This window comes from Achroia grisella, unplaced genomic scaffold, assembly GCF_030625045.1.
Source record: "Achroia grisella isolate CSIRO2021 unplaced genomic scaffold, CSIRO_AGI_Agris_v1 utg777, whole genome shotgun sequence".
Taxonomy (NCBI): domain Eukaryota; kingdom Metazoa; phylum Arthropoda; class Insecta; order Lepidoptera; family Pyralidae; genus Achroia; species Achroia grisella.
In genome coordinates, this window is record NW_026713017.1 from 818,304 (window position 1) to 839,166 (window position 20,863).

The following is a 20,863-nucleotide window of genomic DNA, read 5'->3' on the forward strand; positions in this document are numbered from 1 at the left end:
GGAATCGGCCCTTGTCTACGGAGGGCCTTAACGTGCCCGCTGTTCACAATATCGCTAATTTGGTCGAGGTCGCCGTCGAGACTCTGGTCCATTCACTTCTCCCTTATATATCGCCTTAGTATCTAGATAAATACATCATATATATTAGTTAAATATACCCTGTGGCCATTACTCGTAGGCCATTTATCGTGTCGCTACTAGTGGATGTAGCAGATACTTGTACTAGTATCCGTATTCATGGTTATGCGAGAAAGAACTGTATCTGTTACTTTTACTCGATTATGAACAGTTTGATATGTTCAGTGTTGTACATTTTCTTTTACTACTCCATTTTCTTTTACTGCTAAAAGGTGTATTCTTTACTTGTACTATTAAACATACAATGAGTTCCATTGACAGTTTTGTATATTCATTTATCCGTATTTAAAATATAAGTATTAATATTACTTATTATTTTATATATAACTTCTGTCATTGCCATAATAAAAACCAAACAAGCATCTTTCTATTCTTCTTTGTTATTATTCATAATATATGTATTTTTCGTCTCTTTGTGTCTGTACTTATATTTGATGGTGGTTTAACCGTTTGCAGAATAGCAGATGTTCTATATCAGTAGATTTAAAATATATAAAACTTAGGTTTTGCACATTCTTTTGCACGTCAATTTTGCAGATATTATGATGGTTCTTTTTACAGGACACAGCGTTGACTCCTACATTCATCTTTATCTAATACAATTTAATTTATGTTAATTGTTTTACCAAAATTTATAAGAAATTATGTGTTCGTTTCTACAGTGCATAAATAAACATAAAACTACCTGTGCATCGGAAGTAAACATTGTTTGGAGAAACAAATAAAATTCTAATACCATTTGTCTTTTTTTTTTCAACTCAATGGAGAATTGTAAAAATGAAGCATTTCCTTCCATTGTTATAGCTCCATAATATTCTTTACAGTGGGTAAGGCTAGATTTCTATTAATAAATTAGTGTAGCTAATTTAAAAAACGTTCTTGTTAATTTAAATGGGTTTTTTACATAAAAACACATCGATTGTTTATATATTTATAAATGTGAAATTGATACGATTTTTTACGTTTCCAAGCCTTAAGGGTTTAATAAATCATCATGAAATTTGGCATATACATAATGTAACATTTCTCAAAATTATTCCTTGCACTTCCGTTACCCAGGAATTACTTCCTTTGTCCCGCTGTGTTGGGTTGACGGGATGAAATCTCTCTAAGATTACTATTTTACAAATGTTCTCCTTTGCTAACCTCGTTTCTAATTAATAAAGCTTGACCTCTTTAATTTTATTTATAACAGTGTAACAGAGCCAATTAGGTACGTAAATTTAATGTTAGAACCGGTGCCTACTGTACTGTACTGGGTATCCGAACCAGGGTGACCAGGTTAACATACTTAATAATATACTTAAAAGTCCAATAAAGGATATACAACAATTTGGATGGAGAAGTACGTAGGCTACTTTTTATACTCATGAATCTTAGCAGACAAAGTCGTAGGCACAAGTCAGTCTGGACATATTGGACATATACATATATTAGTCCAGTGTAACACGAGGCCACACGCCATGTGTCGGCGCCGGCGCATCAGCCGCGACGCGTCCTAAATAAACGACGCTCAATGTCGCTACATGAATCATTTTGTGATCATTGCTCACACCGCCGCTTAATGTAGACTACCGACTTATCCCGCCTTCAGTTGACTGCATTTATTTATTAACGATCTCTATTATTTTTTTTAAATAAATCATAGCCTATTCTTCGCAGAGTGTTAACCTTCAAACTTCTATTCGTAGAAACTGAGTTTATCTGTTATAACAACAAATCATATGTTACCTTTTTTTGTACATGTCATTTCATTACTTACGATTTAATCTATTCAATGAATACAATATAATTGATAATTATTATTATGATAAACCAAAATGCCGTGAGCAAAATTGAGTGGTTAACTACACTTTTGGCCTAAAAAATAATCTGATCGACAGCAAAAACTTTGTGAATCAATTTACATTTCTGGAGTATAGTCAACAAGTAATTTATGTAGAATTTTTTCATAATCTTTCCTCTTTGCAATATTAGATTGAAATAGGCAAATAAACTCTATTACGGGTTATAATATCGTTTTATTTGATGTGAAGACATTCGCTTGGAGCGTTCGTGTGACGATTACGGCGGTGTACGTGACTCTCTTTGTAGATTACGACTATGTTAAACGTCCTCTGTCGACACAATGGCTAGGAAGTTGAAAAACCCATAAGGCAATTACAGAAAAGAAACTCCTTTGGATATACTCGTATATTTTAGATATATATCCTACTAACATTATAAACGCAAAAATTTATATAAATGGATGTATAGATTTTTGTTACGTTTCACGAAAAACTACAGAACGGGTTTTAAGGGAATTTTTCAATGATCTAGTTTATACATCAGAATAACATATAGGCTAGGGAGTTCAAAAACCTATTCGGCAATTACAGAAAAGAAACTACTTTGAATATATATCCTACTAATATTATAAACGCAAAAGATTGTATAGATGGATTGTATGGTTGTTGTTAGTGTTTCACGCAAAAACTACAGAACGGATTTCGATGAAATTTTTCAGCAATCTAGTTTATACATCAGAATAACACATAGGCAAATAAATATTTGTAAAGTTTACAATGCTTTACAAATATTTGTATACTTGATTATTACTGTGCTGCGCCTCGATTACGCAAATTATAAGCGTTTTAAAACATTTATCTCTCCATTCTTAAGTATATACAGTTTTGTTTTCTGTATACCTATATTATTAACTGAACCTGCGGTTTCATTCTCGTGAAATTTATAGAGATGTATAAGGCATATAGTATTAAAATTTCATTAAAATCTATTGAGTACTTTTTGCGTGAAATAATAATAATAGTGTTAGAGTTAGTTAGTTAGAGTAATAAAATACCCATATATCCATCCACACTCACTTTATAATATCAGTAAGATTTGCAGTTGCAATTTAAATGTACTTGTGTATTTCTATCATTAACATACATAAATAGCCGAAAGTAGTCTATATGAATAAATTATTTTTTTAACTTGTATAATATCAGTTCTTTATTACTCATAATACTCTGCTTAGTTCCAAACTAGATGGCGCTGTGTGAATTGCCGTGTGATGATTCTTATATTTCTCGATGTCTCTTTATAATATTGGTAGATATATTAGAAAAATACTCCTTTTTCATTTATTACATTAATCATTAAAACTCGGTGCGTTCTTTATCATTCATGACGTGCCGCCGTTCATGCGCTCGTGAAATGGAAAAGTGTACAATTAATGTTGCGGAACGCATTCATTACGTACACGATTTGAAATGATTTGCACCCGCGTTAGACTCCAATTATTACCATTATTGACGGCTAATGATAAACCTGTTACTACTGCTGTATATATACTAGTAGCAAAAGCATATACTGTTAGTTTAATATTCTATTACATTATCTAACTGAAGAATGGCGGCACCATGACTCTCCTTTTCAACTCTTTATATTGACAACGAACAAGTATAGTATTTCTATGCACTATAATGCTAAGAATAGTGGAAAGTAATCCCTACTAATACAAATATATTTTTGTGATTTATTATAGTTCTTGATATACTTTTCCATACACCATTCCGATAGAATATCCATTCTGGAATGCAATCTCAGTATAATTTTCAATCCAATTCAAATTTATTCATTATTTTTAAGTAATAAAAACTAAATCAAATCAAAACTAAATTAAAAATATTGTCAATATTAGTTATTTCTTTCATTGCACACGAAATATGGTATTAATACGACACTACTTTAAAAAGATGCGAAAAAAACACAATTCAATGTCACTTGATCGGAATTAGTTTCCAAAGTGTACCGTACGACAAATAAGACCAATTTATTGCAAAGTGCTAGCTGTGTCCTAAAAGCACCACTACAGACTGTGGTACCATCCCTATCCTTTGTACAAACTACAAAGTTTACCGCTGATAACTTCGTGAACAATTTTTTTCCAAAGACTTAAAACAACTGAAAACCTTTCAACAGTGAGTATAAGACAAAAATTTCACTTTTGTCATTACAAAAAGAATTGCTAATATTGGTTTAAATAAGCAAGGTCTTGCTTATCAGAATTGTAATTTAATCATAATATATTTTAAGGTTTTATGTACATTATTCTGTAAACAATTGCTAAAGCCATATAATAATAATAATAATATAAAATGCAGCTCCTAAATGATCACATTCCATATTAATTAATTAAGTTTGTTGGCAATCACAGTTTATAATTTAAACCCCTAACCTCACCATTTATCTAACATCTCGCTTACGGCGCCGCGGTATATCAGTATCAATGACAACATTTCATACATTTCTATTGTTAAAATCAATACACTCTTTCAGTCAGTCGTGTAAATAAATAGCAGTACCCAACTCAGCGAAGACAAATTCATCACAGTCAAAAACTTGGGGCCATAACTTATTTTCCGCGCGGCTATTTGCCGTGGCATCTATTTCTCTTTTATGACCCGGAGAACTACTAATCTTCCTTGGAATTTATGTCTCTCTTTGTAACATATGTATGATTTGATTTGGGATGCCCATTCAACAAAAGGTTCTACTAACAGGAGGGAACATGTCACCGGCAATTGTCTTGTTAATATTATAAATTACAAGATTGAAAAGCTGTCTCGATCTTTAGATGTTTTAGTCAATTATTTCAATGGATAAAAGAGATTTGGGACATAAATTATATGTTAATTAAGACCACGTACAACAAAAAGATAAAGTTATTTTAAAAATAAAAATCATTAGACAATTAGTCCCTAACTAATTGTCTAATGATCCATTTTTAATGTATAAAATATAACATTTTATACAAAATCAATTTTTTTATGTTGCTATACATTTTCGACTCAACGATGTACTAACTACTTAACTTTTACTAGCATCTGCTAGAAACTTCATATACTTTACCTTGGCAAACCGGGATGCGAAATAATGTCAATTATTTTAATACAATATAACAATGCTAAAAGTATATCATTTCGTACAATAAATAATAAATAGCTCTAATATTTATAAGCTGTATAATAAACGATAACAACAAAATTTGCATGATCGCTGTACTAGAAACAACTGTTTGCCATTTACGTAATAGCGCGACAGTTTGTTCCGAGAACGATACGCGTGCCTAACTTTATATGACAGTGTAGCGTATGAGCTCGCCGCAAACAATGCCTTCAAGATTGGCACGCTGTGGAAAGCAACAAGTCCTATCGTAGCCGGCCGGAACCACGTCTCATCAAAATGGGATTAACGACTCAGGTAAAGCATGTGCAGTACAAAACACGTTTTTTTTGTTACTGGAATGGGAAACTAATTGACGTCTAACATATATATGGACATGACATCATGACGCCACGTCTGAGCACTTATTATGCCTCCGTACCATGTAATATTAGTGCCCCATATCTCACGCTTCAAACCGGAACTCGGCTTAGCTTCGTAGCGACAGAAATATTTGAAACAGATTTACCGACGCAGACAACTTAGTACAACGACTCGTTTAGGTGAAAGAGTGAATTTCGGCACATGTGTAGGTATCTGTCGATCATAAATCCCGCACGTGAGGTCGTGGATAGCCCGCGGAGTCAATGCCCGCTGCTATGGGGCAACGACGGTGCTCCGCCCCGCCCCATCTTGCGGCTAAGCGAAAAACACAGTGGGGCTACCGGTAAGCCTACCAAGGAGGGTAGATAGAGCAAAGTTCTCACTTTGACACCATAGCTAACAACACTGACGTAAAATTAATAAGACAAATACTAACATTAAATGCATTATATTGTTCAAATTAAGGAGTACATACCTTATTAACATTATATGTTTATCGCAATAGTTGATAAAACCATCAATAAATAAATGAAGGAGAAATAACTGAGGTCACTTAGCTCATCTCAAGATCCAAACCACGATTTTGTTCCAAAGATCGTCAGTATAGAAGTATTTTGATTGTGCTTTTGGAATTTAGTCAAAGACAATACACTAATAAATAAGAATCCTTCTAATTAAATAGTACTTTACAGAGCTATTTGGAATTATTGTTATATGCAGAAACATCAATATATACCAATTCAACACAGCAGAATTCGAATCTGCTAAAGATAAAAAATGCGAGAAATTAGAGATTTATTTATCACTTCTAGATGATCGAAGATACTGATATGAAACTACATTAATTCTAGAGCTAGCAGAAGAGCCGCTCTATGCCTTGTGGGATTCAAATATAATCAGCATTGTGTGTGAAACTTAATACTCCAACTGCGCGTAGCGAATCTTTGAGCGATATTTCAACGTCTTCCCGACAAATAATCCCGAGTCGAATTATTAACATACGTATTCATCAAATGTCCTCAAGGTTAAACTTTTCAAAACTACAGACCCCACTTTGGGGGTGCGAGACGTCTCGACAAAAGTAAGTCAATGAACTTGGGTTTAACAAACCGAACGAATATAGAGGTCGGGTCGCTACGCTAGTAACAGGCGAGCGAACCAATAAATGAATACTTAGTAAAATTGTATAGATTTTTTTCTGTACAACGCCAACAAATATTTTGATACGAAACTAATATGAATGCTGAAAATAGATACTTGTTTGTCTGCAGGCTGGCGAGTAATGGATGCTAGTTCTTTGTGAAAAAATATTGAAGAGAAATGTACACTTAACGTTCATGTGGAATTTAAAACCAGCATATGGTGAGGATTCTGAATGTGGATTTTCTAGAATCGAAGACAAATCATTTATGAATGAAAATTAAGCAAGAGTTGTGTGGAAGTATTAAGGCAACGGCAATTTCTTATAAAAGCCAATACAAATTTTCTCTGCCTACTTTCAAAAGGTAATCTTGACGATATTCACTTAAGATATAATTGTTGTCTAAAAGTGTTACTTTGTAAATACTGTAACTATTAACTAATATAATCACACCTCACCTATATTAAATTCTCAGAATAACAAATAAATAAACATTTTATTCGAATTGGCTGCAAGAGATGCACGTCAACAGGAAAATGATAAAGTATGAATGAAAACGAAAACCAACAGAAACCACTCAACAATATAACAAAATGTATGCACCACAATATTCATTCAGAACCAGTAACAATAGATAGAAACAATAGAAATGTTTTAGTATTTTTACTAAACATTTGACATTAATAGTACGTGGGCGACCGAGCTTACTTTTACGTTACGTTATGTCTACATACTCGGCCTCGGTGGTATAGAGGTTTAGCACACCGCTATACTTCCGATGATCGTGAGTTCGATTCCTCGCACAGTACAAATATTTGTAATAATGAGTATGTTGGTTTGTCCGATACAAACCATCTCTGTGTATTTTCTATGTATATTATGTATGTATTTAAAAAAAAACTAGATAAAACTAGACTAGATGGCGCTGTGTGAATTGTCCTGGATTATTACTGTTATCATTATACATAAACTTTCAGTTGTTCTCATTGTAGGTACGTACATTCGATGCCACGGTGAAGCAAAAAGGCAGAAACTGAGTGGGTGGTCTACTCAAGAGGCAGAACACTAATCAGTACTGCCCAGGATAAGTGCGGGCGGCGACGACGCTCGCGTCACAAGCTAATGATTAAGATCGCGTCCACGTTAACCGTTGTTTTTTATGACCAAAATTAAATTGAAAACAGATTTTATATTAGTTATATAGTACTAAATGTACCCGTGAGCAGCCGACGTATGTTAAAATATGTTACTCTCAAATAATGTAACTTTAGGTACAAATTTATTTTAATTCTTTTTGAAAATATATCCAGTGTCGACGTTACATTACAAACATACTAAAAATCAAATCTATCCAATCAAAAGTATTGATATCAAGTTAAGTTAATTATGTAAATAAAATTAAAATCTTGAACTAAATCGAACATAAAACATTAAGAACAGCAGTAAGCATTAGATATTGAATAAGCATTCCGAAAATGGCAGTAAAATCAAGCAATTGCTACCATTTTCAATTGTGCATTAAAGCATTTAGCTCTATTTTAATAATGTGAAATTCTATTCTATTGCCATTTAAATTAATTTTAAAAATATATATTCAGATACAGTGAGAATAGTATTAAAATAAGACAAAACTAAACATATAGCAGTTTAACAAAAATAGGAGAAAACGAAATAAACAGCATTTTAATAAATCAGTATAATATTTTCACGTAGACAAAATGCCATATGCCACAATGCTAGGAAAATAAACCACATCTGTTAATTATTTTACTAACACGTGTAGTTAAGAGATATTTTCGTTGAATATAGGTGGCAGGGTGTTGGGAGAGCATGTGGGGAGGGGGAGGGGCGGGGGCGGCTGTAGTAAACGAGGGCGTCTAGACGTATACTGCAGTCACTGTGTTGTTTGTATTGTGTTCGCATTGTGCCCGAACCGGCGGCTCTTAGCTGATCGCCCGTTAATGAATAACGGCGACTAATTAAGATATTAATTTATGGCATAATTGAGGTTACGTCTTTAATGTCACATCTTTTAATTTAGAACGAATTGTACTGCGTTTTAGAACTTTCTAGAAGACATCTATGATAAATTGTAAAACATTATTAAAAAAGAAATGTTGATTACATTTCTTCTATTTTTTATATCTGATAGTTTTATTTGCTAGATTTACCAGATGTGGGGTCATTCCATGTTAATTTTCGAAAATGATTAATTATTAACTGTTTATTTTATTTATACTACTAAAGTAGGACTATGGCCATTTTACTCGTCTTTTCCAAATCAATACCTATTGAAATAAACAAACAATTATGTATTAGTATACATTAACCACAGACAATACCTGGCTATAATATAATAGTTGTCTTTGCTACTCTTGAAATTCAAGAGTATTAAAACTTGCGTCATCTTCCAAAATAAATCATCTAAGAGTATGTTAATCCTCAGAATTTGAACCCTAATAACTGCAACTGTATACCCAACTTAATTCAGCTTATAGCAATAATATCCATTAACTCGTGGCATATACGAATATACACTTTAGTCATGCTTTGGATACGCTACTTTATCAAATCTATCCACAAAGTTGGATCAGCTAAGACCAACCTGTTGACCAAATCGGGTTACTCAACTGCTCTTATACCAATTAAGGATTCTACAGATCAGCAAAACAGATTGTGAGCCAATCGCGTCGTTATACCAACCCACAAGATTATACCCAACCACTGAAATACCTTTATTAAAGTCAGAAAGCTGTATTATAAACATAAAGTTCGCGGCAACAAAGAATACTAGCGGAGCATAAAGACGCGTCGGAAATGGATATTGCTCGATGAAAGAAATCTCCGCGATCCCTCCCTTTCTATCTTGCGTGGTTGGGTGAGACAATATGATACTTTATGAGACTTTAAATGAAGAAGTACTAGGGCACGTGGAGTTCATTTGTTAGGGTATTCGAATGTGCGCTGTTTGTATAAGCTGGGCGTAATATTCATAATGGTTAAAAAAGAATGAATTCTTTAATCAATGATAAATTTTCGGGGAGAATAACGGCCATCATTACTCTGTAGGATAGTAGTTAACGACGCTTGAAATTCAAAATATAGAGGCACCCAGTTCATTAAGTATCGATTTTAGATAGGGACAAATTTATTAATGAATTAATGTGCACTAAAAATTAAAGAATAATAGGAATATTCTTTTATGGATTTCAAAATCATATTAAGATTTTCTGTATGGAATGAATGACAACAAATTGAAGTAACTCCTGAATTAGTTCATACCTTGAATTCTAAGATTTAGGGTACAATTTCGATTATTCAGTAGTCAAATATAAGTCAAACGTAAACGCAAAAAAAAAATCACCAGGTCATTGAAGTCATAAAAGATTTTATTGCTTCTCATACAAAATACATTTTAGCATTAAACATATCTTTTATTCCTCGGTCAAGGAAAGACAACGCTTTCATTTTACTAAGTTTTTTAAAACAAATCCAACCCACATACATTGTGGGTTGAATTTGTTTAGTCAGATAAGTAAAATCGGTGTAATGTTACAAATTTCAATGATTAATTAAAAGAAGATATTTTAGAGGTACTAAATAAATAATAGTTGCATTTTAGTATAATAATAATGAAATGGGGTTTAATAACATTATTACTATCGTATACAAGTATAGTTACGTCGCCACAACTGAACAAAAGCAGCTTTACTAACTGTTCATTGCGGAGCCATTATCCCTGCTCGGAGAGTTGTGAGCGGAGCTTGTGCATATGAAGGAAAACTACATCTGTGTTGATATATGCACAGATAATACAATGGATTACTGAACAACACTAAGGACAATATAAAATGTATTGAAGCATGACATGTGGTATTATACCTCATTAGTGGAAATGTTAGCTCCTATACATATATAAAAAAATAAACATTCATTTTCAAGTATTCTAAATCTTTGCTGTAGTATCCAGTTCGAAGTCATACGACTTTACTCATAATGATATCTTCCAGGGATTTCCATCTCTCTCTTTCTATAGCAAAGTTCATCCACAAAGTAATATGGAGTTTCCATATAATTTAGGAAGGGCACATCATGTAATATTCTAATATTGTAATAACTACACAGGCATCCATTCAAATGAGTCAGAGGCAAATGTCAATGTAGAAGAGACCGCGATATCAAGTAAATTCTGGAGTGGAGACATCGTAAGTCAAGAGACAGACATTCAGCCGGATAGTTCGATGATATTACTATATCATCAAACCGTGCCACGAGAAACAAATTGAAGAGGTATATAACCAAGTATTCGCTACCACTCAATTATGAAGAAAAATTGACTATGCAGCAACAAAACTGCACCGTCAACACTAAGAATTTAATCTATATTCGAGGTCTGTGCATTGCCGGAATATGCTTACCAATAGAGAAGGTCGTTCGCTTCCAGTAGTCAGGTTTCAGCACTGAATATTTGTGGCAGCGGAATTAAACAAAATAGTATAAATCCATAAGTAATGAAATGGACGTCCGCAAAATAATTCTATAAATAAGCAAAATCATGCAACTTTGACACAATAATAAGTATTTTTTTTATCTTAAAATATTGAGTTCTCTCATTTTTGAACTTTAATTAATTTCGTTATACCTCAGGGAGGCGACATCGACAAATCACTTTGAATCCGTCAACGTTCAAGCTAACTGACGGTGAAACGGAACTGTGGATGAAATAAACAGGAATTTCATTTTACCTTCCATAGTCCTACATACTTGTGATCAAATTAGCGGAGCCTATGACTTATGACGAATAGTCAAACGACAAAATAAATATAGTATTTTTAAAACGTCATCTATTGTTTTATTAATAAATAAATTAACAATAGTATAAATTTAGGGTATTTATAATTAATAAGAAAAAAATACTAATTCTAGGTGAATTAGTATTTTTTTTTCTTGATGTTCATGTTGAATCATATTTAATAATGAATTTTGTGAATTTTTCTACCAAAATCCTTCAGCCGAGCCTTTTTAAACGAAACCTAAACAGACAATTTAAGCCTTGCTACAATTTACGAATCTAATAAAAAATCAAATTGAAAGCCTTCCCATTTTGAAGTCGGTTTTAAACTAGGCTGCAGCCGTCTCTCGTCTCCCTAATGCTCACTATGTCGCCTGGGGAGGGGGGAGAGTTTAATTACACTTGTTTATGCGCATATGTATTGTACCGGCGAAGTGGGTCGCGTGTGCAGCCTAGTGATGATCTATATTAGAAAAACATCGATATCGACATAGATCTATATCGTATTGATGTACTACAAATATCGAGATTGATATTTAATATTTTTTTAGAGCATCAGATATGTACTCTCCAATATTGAGTAATTTAACATTTCGAATGACCAGTTTCTGGTAATATTATCGAAAATTTTACATTGATATTTTTATCTTATCAAGGAGTTGACATCGATATTAAAATAACGATTCTTTTTCTAATAAACATCGATGAATATCGGCCATCCCTAAGTGCAGCCAGCACGGATAAGCCGGACGGTTTTGAACAGTCATTGTTTTTCTCCGTGCGCATTGTTAGTGCGGGACATTTGTAATAGTCGTATTATATCTATGCTGATAGCTGTTTGATGATGCGTTTAGCTGTAGGCAGCGTAGGTATTACTTGGCATATAAATAACCTTGCAAGCAAAGTTTCATGTAGTAACAATATTATAGAATTCAATACAAAGTTATTTCTAATCTGGTTGTTTAAAAGCAAAATTTCCTTAATTAATTTACACTCAAAGGACCATGAGCCAAATAAACCACAAATAAAAAAATATATGTGTATATTAAAACTTCAGTGTGATTCTTCGGATAAATGATTTTCTATTCTATTCTATTCTATTCTATTAGTTATTTAATTTTGAAAACCATCGCAGTTAATTCTTCTGGAATGAATAATACTAAATTTAAATCGCCGATGTATGTACATTCTTATACTTTTTATTCGTATAGGAACCAACAGGCCATTTTTCTAATCGCAAAATTAGTTTCCAGGATATTCTAGTACCACGTGTGGCAACCCTAGATCTGACCAATGCGGAACACGCATAACCATTCAGAACGTTCAACAAATACAATTCCGTGTTTCCTAACACGAAAATAGTTGTGATATAAACACAATCGACACGAGCCGTTTCCGCTTTTTTATATATATAAAAAAACATAACGACACACTTGATGGTAAGTGGTAACCGTCGCCTTTACACATGAACAGAAATACAAGTATCACATGACTCCCGTAACGCCCATGCATACCCTGTAATTTCACTGCCATACCGATTAAAATACCGCTTACAAGCAAGCCTTTTGGCGGTTGAAATTGTTCACAGAGGTAGCGTCATCAGGTGACTCCCGTAACACCCATGTATGCCGCCATATATACCCTGTAATTTCACTGCCATACCCATTAAAACACCGCTTACAAAGCAAGCCTTTTGGCGATTGAAATTGTTGACAGAGATAGCGGCATCAGGTGACTACCGTAACACCCTTGCATGCCTTCATGTATACCCTGTAATTTCACTGCCAGACTCATTAAAACACCGCTTACAAAGCAAGCCGCTTGGCGGTTGAAATTGTTGACTGAGGTGGGTACCTACGCAGCCTTTTTATAAAAGTCTACCTCGGTGGTGAATCGGACGTAATTCAGCAAAGTAAATATTTAACAACTCTTCATACAATTTGGCAGCAATTTTCTACACGAAACGTATATAAGTGTAATTACGAATGTCAAAGCGTAAACAAGCTCGTGGCCTCGAACTAACTAACATTGGCACGGCCAGAAGCGAATGATCCCCCGCGCCCTGCGGTATATTTAGAGCTTGTGGTCATGGAGGGGATGTGTGCTGTCTTATCAGGGTTCAATTTAAATTGGATATGAGGCGAGGTGTTGAAATGAGCTGCTTGTGGTATAAAAATGCATAGTGCTGTTTAACAATAGGCTATAATGCAATAGATTATACTTTGGGAAGAGTATTAAAGCTTCTTAGAAAGTTGACGTATTCATACATGGATATTACGTTAAAAACTAAATAAATCTTTAACTAAGTAAACAGAACAAATTGTAAAACAATTTTTTTATCTATTCAATTATAAAAAAAATCACTTATTTTTTTTTATATCTATATGTTTGTGACAACTGGTCTTTACAGTCTCACCGAACGAAAATAGGAGCGAGTGTATACGGCACATCAAACCTACGGCAGAACTTATAGAGAGATGCAAACAGAGTTGAAATATGTGCAAGCTATATAAAATATCAATTTAGATAGATACACTCCATCTATGTACCATATTTCATTCTAAACCAGCGTTTATGAAGTTAGTAGGTTTGTTTTCTACGCTGTGATTTTTTCATCTAAACACTTATTTTCTCAGTGTTATCATACACGCACGGTAGATTCTAGCAATACGGTAATTTTTCGTACTGCTAGAGCCTAGTATGGTATCTAGCCATTATCTACTATATAGCTACACATAGTATAGTACCATTTAAAAATGTTGATATACATGACTTTCGATTTGAGGACATCGGAACTTAACGCTTCATCGACAACAATAGATTGTAACCATAATAAAATTGAAGGTTAATAGTTTATTACGATATATATATCTATATAGATAATATACCTACTTGTTATGTAATATTTTTATGTAACTGGGATGACAAACAAGCTAACGACCCATAAGATGTTAAGTGGTAATGTCATATAATTATATGCACAGCAATGCGGTTATCATGCGCTTGTAACACTACTCATGTGTTGTAATTCCAGAGGACTGAGATGTCATGACTTTCTTCAACCGAAACATATAATAATGACATATATTATATTTGACCGCCTCAGAAGTCTAGCGGTTTCGAACACCGCCTTACTTCCGATGGTCGCGGGTTCTTTCCTCGCACGGCACAAACATTTCTATTGATGAGTATGTTTGTTGGTATCGTCTAGGACATAATATGTATGTATGTTTTTGTATTTACGAAAAACAAATGTATTTATAACAGCTTAAATGAAATATTTCAAGACATATTATTATTATTATAGAATACTCAGATAGCGTAGCAAGTTCTATTTTAGGGTGATTCAGATTGACGCAGAGGCCGTAACATTACATATATTGACATATTGTCTATATATGTGTACTAGTACACATATATAGACAATATGTCAACCACTCAAGTATCAGACGAACTGTTTATTAACTGTCAACCAGTTAATAAACGGTTTGTCATAATTCATACGCTCCTACGAAGCGGCACCTAATTTTATATTTCCTCAACAGATCATCTAACGAAAAACAACAAACCTTCACGACTATGGTATACCCCAGATGTGGTATACAGAGATACTGTCTATTGTCGATATAGAGAAGAGCAATATTGGATATGCCCACATGTCGCTAGGTAAATTGGAATAAGGGAAATGGATTGTTAATAATGAAAGGGACCTAGTGGCCTCATTGCTACCAATATACTATATCAGGTTGACCTCCACGCGGTCTGAATCTCCCTAAAAGCCATCGTCGTTATTTTTTGGTAAATTTGCGACCGTGGGTTAACTGACCATACTTCATGCTTATTCTATCATCCTCCACTGGTACACCAAGGATCCTACCATAATCATCCATTACATATATTTGTACATACATACTGCGCGAGCTTACCACCACCAGGTTTGAATTCACGACCATTTTGACGTAAATCGAGGCAGTCACCACTAGGCGTTAGCGTTCTCTAACAAACGAATCATATAACGAATGGTTCTTTATTCTGATACGCGGATAAAGACTGGAATATTGGATATAATTTTAAATTATTCATTTCTATAAATCTCATAAAACGTTAGTGTTGGAAAATCCCCATAAATACATGACATCATGTAGTTACTGATATACTTAAAAAACCCAAGATGTTGTATTATAAATACTATAACAGATTCTATAACATCAACCAAACCAGGCGAAACTCATCCCTCGTGAAATGGAGTTACGACCCCTGAATTGTTGTAAAGTCGATGGCTACTGAAGATTCAACTATTATTGGTAGTTCCATTGAAAATCAGCGCTGTAATATAACTTGGTTATACTACAGTATAAATGTTGAGTGGGAGTCATTTTCAGGGTTACCAGTATGTTTTAATTTTTAAGTCATATATAGTACATACATTACTGTGGACTACTGATACAGATCTAACAGTATAAAATTACGCTTACGCTGTCTGTTCGATTATATCTTCAAAACTTCGTAACGGATTTTAATGCAGCTTTTACCAATAGATAGTGATTTAAGATGAAGGTTTATATGTTAAATATGTACACCCGTGCGAAGCTGGGGCGGGTAGCTAGTCCTGAATGTCTTTATTATTATTACAAAATAGGTAACACAATCTGACTGTTTGTTCGTTTTTCATATTCAAACCTATCAACCAAACCAAAGAACGTCACTCTTATCACAAATAAAGTATAAAAATCGCGGAAAACGTTAGTTGCGGGAAAATCCCCATAAATACATGACATCATATATTCCATATACATATCACTAGACTTAATAAAAACCCCAAAATATTACACACTGGTAAACGTTGTACAAAGTTATTTGTTGGGTGTAAAAGAACGTGTGGTGCAAAGGCAAATCGTCAATAAAAAATACTGGAGGGAAAGGGGATTGTTAGTAATATAGACTGATGATCTAAGTGCTAGCAATTTACCTCCTGTAAGGTTGACCTCCACTGGAATTGGTGAATTTGTTACCATGGGCTAACTGACCTGACCTCATCCTCATCTTATCATCCTCCACTGGTGCCCCGCGAGCGTAAACCGTTAGCGTGAAAAATACTAACCCTGAATGTTAGATTATTCACAATTGCCCTGATTTTCTCAATCACGTACGTAAAAAATTTAACCCAAAAAATAGTTTAAAAAATTTTTCACAACTGCTCGCGCTCGTTTTCCCGCGCGTTCCTGATCGCGTGTGAAAGACCATGTGGTGTATAGGCAACTCGTCAATAAAAACAAATACAAACCCTGAATGGTGCCGGGAAGAGTGACGAGGCGTCCGGCTCGGCGGCGTGCGCGTGCGACATCTGGTTGGCGCGGGCGAGCCGCTCGCGCTCTCGGTCCCGCTCCCGGTCCCGGGTGTCGCGGCCCGACCACGCGCCGCCGGAGCCGCCGCCGCCGCCACCGCCGCCGCCGCGGTCGCGCTCCCACTTCTCGTACCTGCCGACAATGTGTTATCACCATTATTACGATTCACATACACAATATTCATACATGAATCAAAAACTTTCATCATTATCTACTTCTTCCTTGTCCCATTTATTTGGGGTCGGCGTAATATATTCTACTCTTCCATTCATCCCTGTTCCGAGTCATCTCGTATTATACTCTCTTTCTTACCAAGCGAAGAAAAGCTTTATTTATTTTATTCTTATTTCAGGCTACTAGGCCTATATCATATATACCTTATAGACTAACATACATATGATTTAATATTATATAACTAATATATTGATATATTAAAATTGCCTGTGTGGTCACGACACTGATGCGCCAATCTGCCACATTGCACCACACCTTTCGGCAAGTAGTCCTCCTTCATGAAGGTGGGCAGTATATGTACATATATATTGGTCGAATTTCGATCATTGATCAACCACTAATGTACAAGATGACCGACATTTGCGATCGTAAATAGCCATTAAATAGTACCTATTTAAAAAAAATTATCATGTAAATAAGGACGGTCAAACAGAGCTGCTATATTGTTTTGTTTCTTTCTGTATAATTATTCTTCTCGTATATTGTAAATTTAATAAAGACCTCAAGTGCAACACAGTTTATCATTTTTCTTTTATTATTTGATTTGGTTTTGAACCTGCGATTCCCAATACCAATATTGAGATTTTGGATTTTCAGTGGAACTTCTAGGGTTTTCCAAATTCCCTATATTATTAACCACCTAAAAAATCCTTAACCGTTATCGAATAATCCTACGCAGTATATATATGCATATTTGAAAAGTTAATGATAAACAAACAACATTCTTACATACTCATTGCAGTACATAACTCTTTAATATAATTATGTCATATAAAGCTAAAAGCGAAGGCCACAAGACGGCAACTTATAGCTTTTACGACAACCCAACTCTATTACATAAACAATAACAAAAATTGGCCATTTCAGACCTGCTAAATTGCTTATGGCTTAGCTAAAACTCCTACGCTGTAAAAGTAATTAGGAATAAATTGCCACCACTCTGTGGTATGTGTATAAACCTATAAATAATATTTACACAGAAACATATGACACGCGTTCATTATAGAAACAAAAACAAACGCAATATATTATCTAAAAAAAAAGCAGATTCATTTCCGGTGAATAGCTAGTACCTATGTGTATAGAGCCATTTTTTTCTAAATATATTTGTAAATAAGAATTCAAATCCTTTCAATTGCCATCACTAATTTGGGCTGATACAGCGTCAAGAGGATGGCAGCGCTGATCAGCTTTTATATTTCCGCTAGTGGGAGCTACCGACATGAATACGACTCAACTCAGAAAAAATTTTTTATTTGTAATATTTTCAACAGAAACATGTCTACAATATTACTAACACTTAGAAAGACTAGGACATTCATAGAATAATTAAAGTATGTGTTTTAAAGATATATGCCAATAACGATTTACCAATAACGATTATCAATATTGATCATTTCCAATCGTATAATGTAGGAAGTTTATAACGAAGTATATAAATATAAACTAGATATATATGATATCTAGTTTAGTAGTTATGTGTACTGAATAAGCAACCCTATTTAGAGGGTTAAACTACAATAATAAACAAAATTAGATCTTATATTGCAATAGCCGACTTAAGGGTCGGCAACGTGCACGTAACACCACTGGCGTCTATAGTCTACGGTAACCATACCATCAGAAGAGCCATAAGCTCGTTTGCCACCATAGTCGTACAAAAAAAATACTTACAAGATTACGAACCACGTTGACATATAAATTACAAGTAATAACTAAGCTTAAATATAAATAACAAATTAAGTATGTATAACTTAAGTTTAAATTGCGTATTATTAATTTTATATTACCGATAAAACAGATTAAACAATAACCTGTAGTTACGAGTGTATTGCTCATAAAATATATCAATAAAGAGTGAGTAACAACATGCAACAAGTCTCTTGGTGCAATTATTATATTGTTGCGTTTATAAAGTGCTCCACGCAATTGAAAACAAATCTTAATCTTAATAATAAGTTTGTAAGTATGGATGTTTGTTACACTTTCGCGCAAAAACTACTGAACGGATTTTGATGAGACTTTACAGTAATATAGTTTATGCATCAGAATAACACAGGCTATATTTTATATTGAAATTTAACGCGGGTGAAACCGCGGGCACAGCTAGTAATACGATAACGTGATAAATCCTTGGATCTCAAACTTCGCGAGCTGGGCATATTTATAGTAAAAAATAATATATACTGCTTGCAGATCCCGTAAACGTTGTTTTGCGTTTAAAATTTAAGTACTAATATCGCTTTTCAAAAATAGGGTTGGTGATAGAAAGGTGAAAATTTAGGGTTGTATATATTTATTAATGCAAAAATTGTCGAATAAATAAACAAAAACGTTAGGAGTTATAATATTATCACTTAGGTTCGTCGTGGAGATCTTTGCGAGAGGCCTTTGTCCAGCAGTGGATTTCTTCCAGGCTGTGATGAGGATGATGATGACTTAGAAGTATGAAAAATAGATAGTAGCTGATTTTAGTATTTTATTATTTGGTTATATAACTAACAAGCTCTTCTTACTTTTGTATTTCCATCATGATACAGTGTCATAGTCCAGGGCCTTAATGATGTAACAATATTAACAATTCCCTAACATTACGTAATAAAATTGATGAGTTTGCGATTTTCTATGAACCATTTAAGAGTTGCAGATGCGAGCTAAGTTGCAACAGCAATTGCAACTATTAAATGATCAATATAACTAGAAAATTGTAGATTTCAATCAGTATCAGATGGGAATTGTTAGAAACATGGTTACATAATTAAGATTGAGGATTATTTATATATTTCGAAACCGATAATCTCAATCGTTCAACTACCATATTCCCAATACGTAATTCCCACAACTCAACCGTTAATCCGTTACGCAAAGACTGTGACAGTTACATCTCCGGATCACTTATGGGATTTCCTTAACTGAATATCCAATGACACTTATATGTGAAATAAGGAAACATACCAACATTAGCAATAGATTGAAATATTTTCCTCCTTTGTGACGTAACCAAATACAACGTATGACTTGTGCGTTTCAGATACATTTATTTATTTATATGAATTATTTATATAGTTACTAGCCACCCGTACTGGCTTCGCATGTATCTAGTACAAATCTTTGAATTTCTCAGCTTGTTCTATACTATAACAAGTATATATTATAGAGATAAAACTACCGCCTGAATCACTCTATCTATTGATGAAAACTGTATTAAAATCTGTTGCGTAATTTAGAAGATATAAGCGAACAGACAGCGGTGGCGACTTCATTTTATACAATGTAAAGATTATATGCATACACATGTATGCTATTTCATATATATTGTTACATACATATCCTCATGACTTTATAAACAATCGACATTGTAGTAAACGCAACGCTCAGACTAAACAGACCATATATTATGGGTACTAAACAATTGACAGATTGAAATAAATATCAACAAGTAAAATAATTTAATTATAAAATAATGAATATACAAGATGCAGTCCTGATTGTCAAATTAGCGCAAACTGTATATAAGAAATCAGTTGATTTACAAAACATAAAGAATTTGAACAGATTCAAATGAAGGTATAATTTCTAAAGATTTATATAAATATATATGATAAGCAACATTCTTTTAATTTGTGTGTGTGTGTGTGTATATGTTGTAATGAATATGCGCTATAATACGCTATGTATAAGTAAGTGGGTTTCAAATATACGTGTATGTTCACTTTAAAACCAAAACTTAGATGTAAATGCTTGCTTTAATAATGTTTTATTTTATTATTAATTAATTTAATACCTATGACGCTACAACAAGTATGAATTTGCGTGTAACAACTGACAAGGCAAAACGCTAGACGTATGTGTGTAATACACCCTACGTCTTGCACGGTACGTCCTTGCATTCTTGCCTCC

General features: G+C 33.8%; 1 protein-coding gene across 1 annotated transcript in view; it reads right to left on the reverse strand.

Annotated features, from left to right (window-relative positions):
• LOC131850587 (AF4/FMR2 family member 3) overlaps positions 1-20,863 on the reverse strand; it is a 149,358-nt gene that overhangs the window by 110,293 nt on the left and 18,202 nt on the right. The window contains exon 2 of the mRNA XM_059200873.1: positions 16,669-16,861. Coding sequence (XP_059056856.1) covers positions 16,669-16,861 — 193 coding nt within the window. The remainder of the gene's footprint in view (positions 1-16,668; positions 16,862-20,863) is intronic.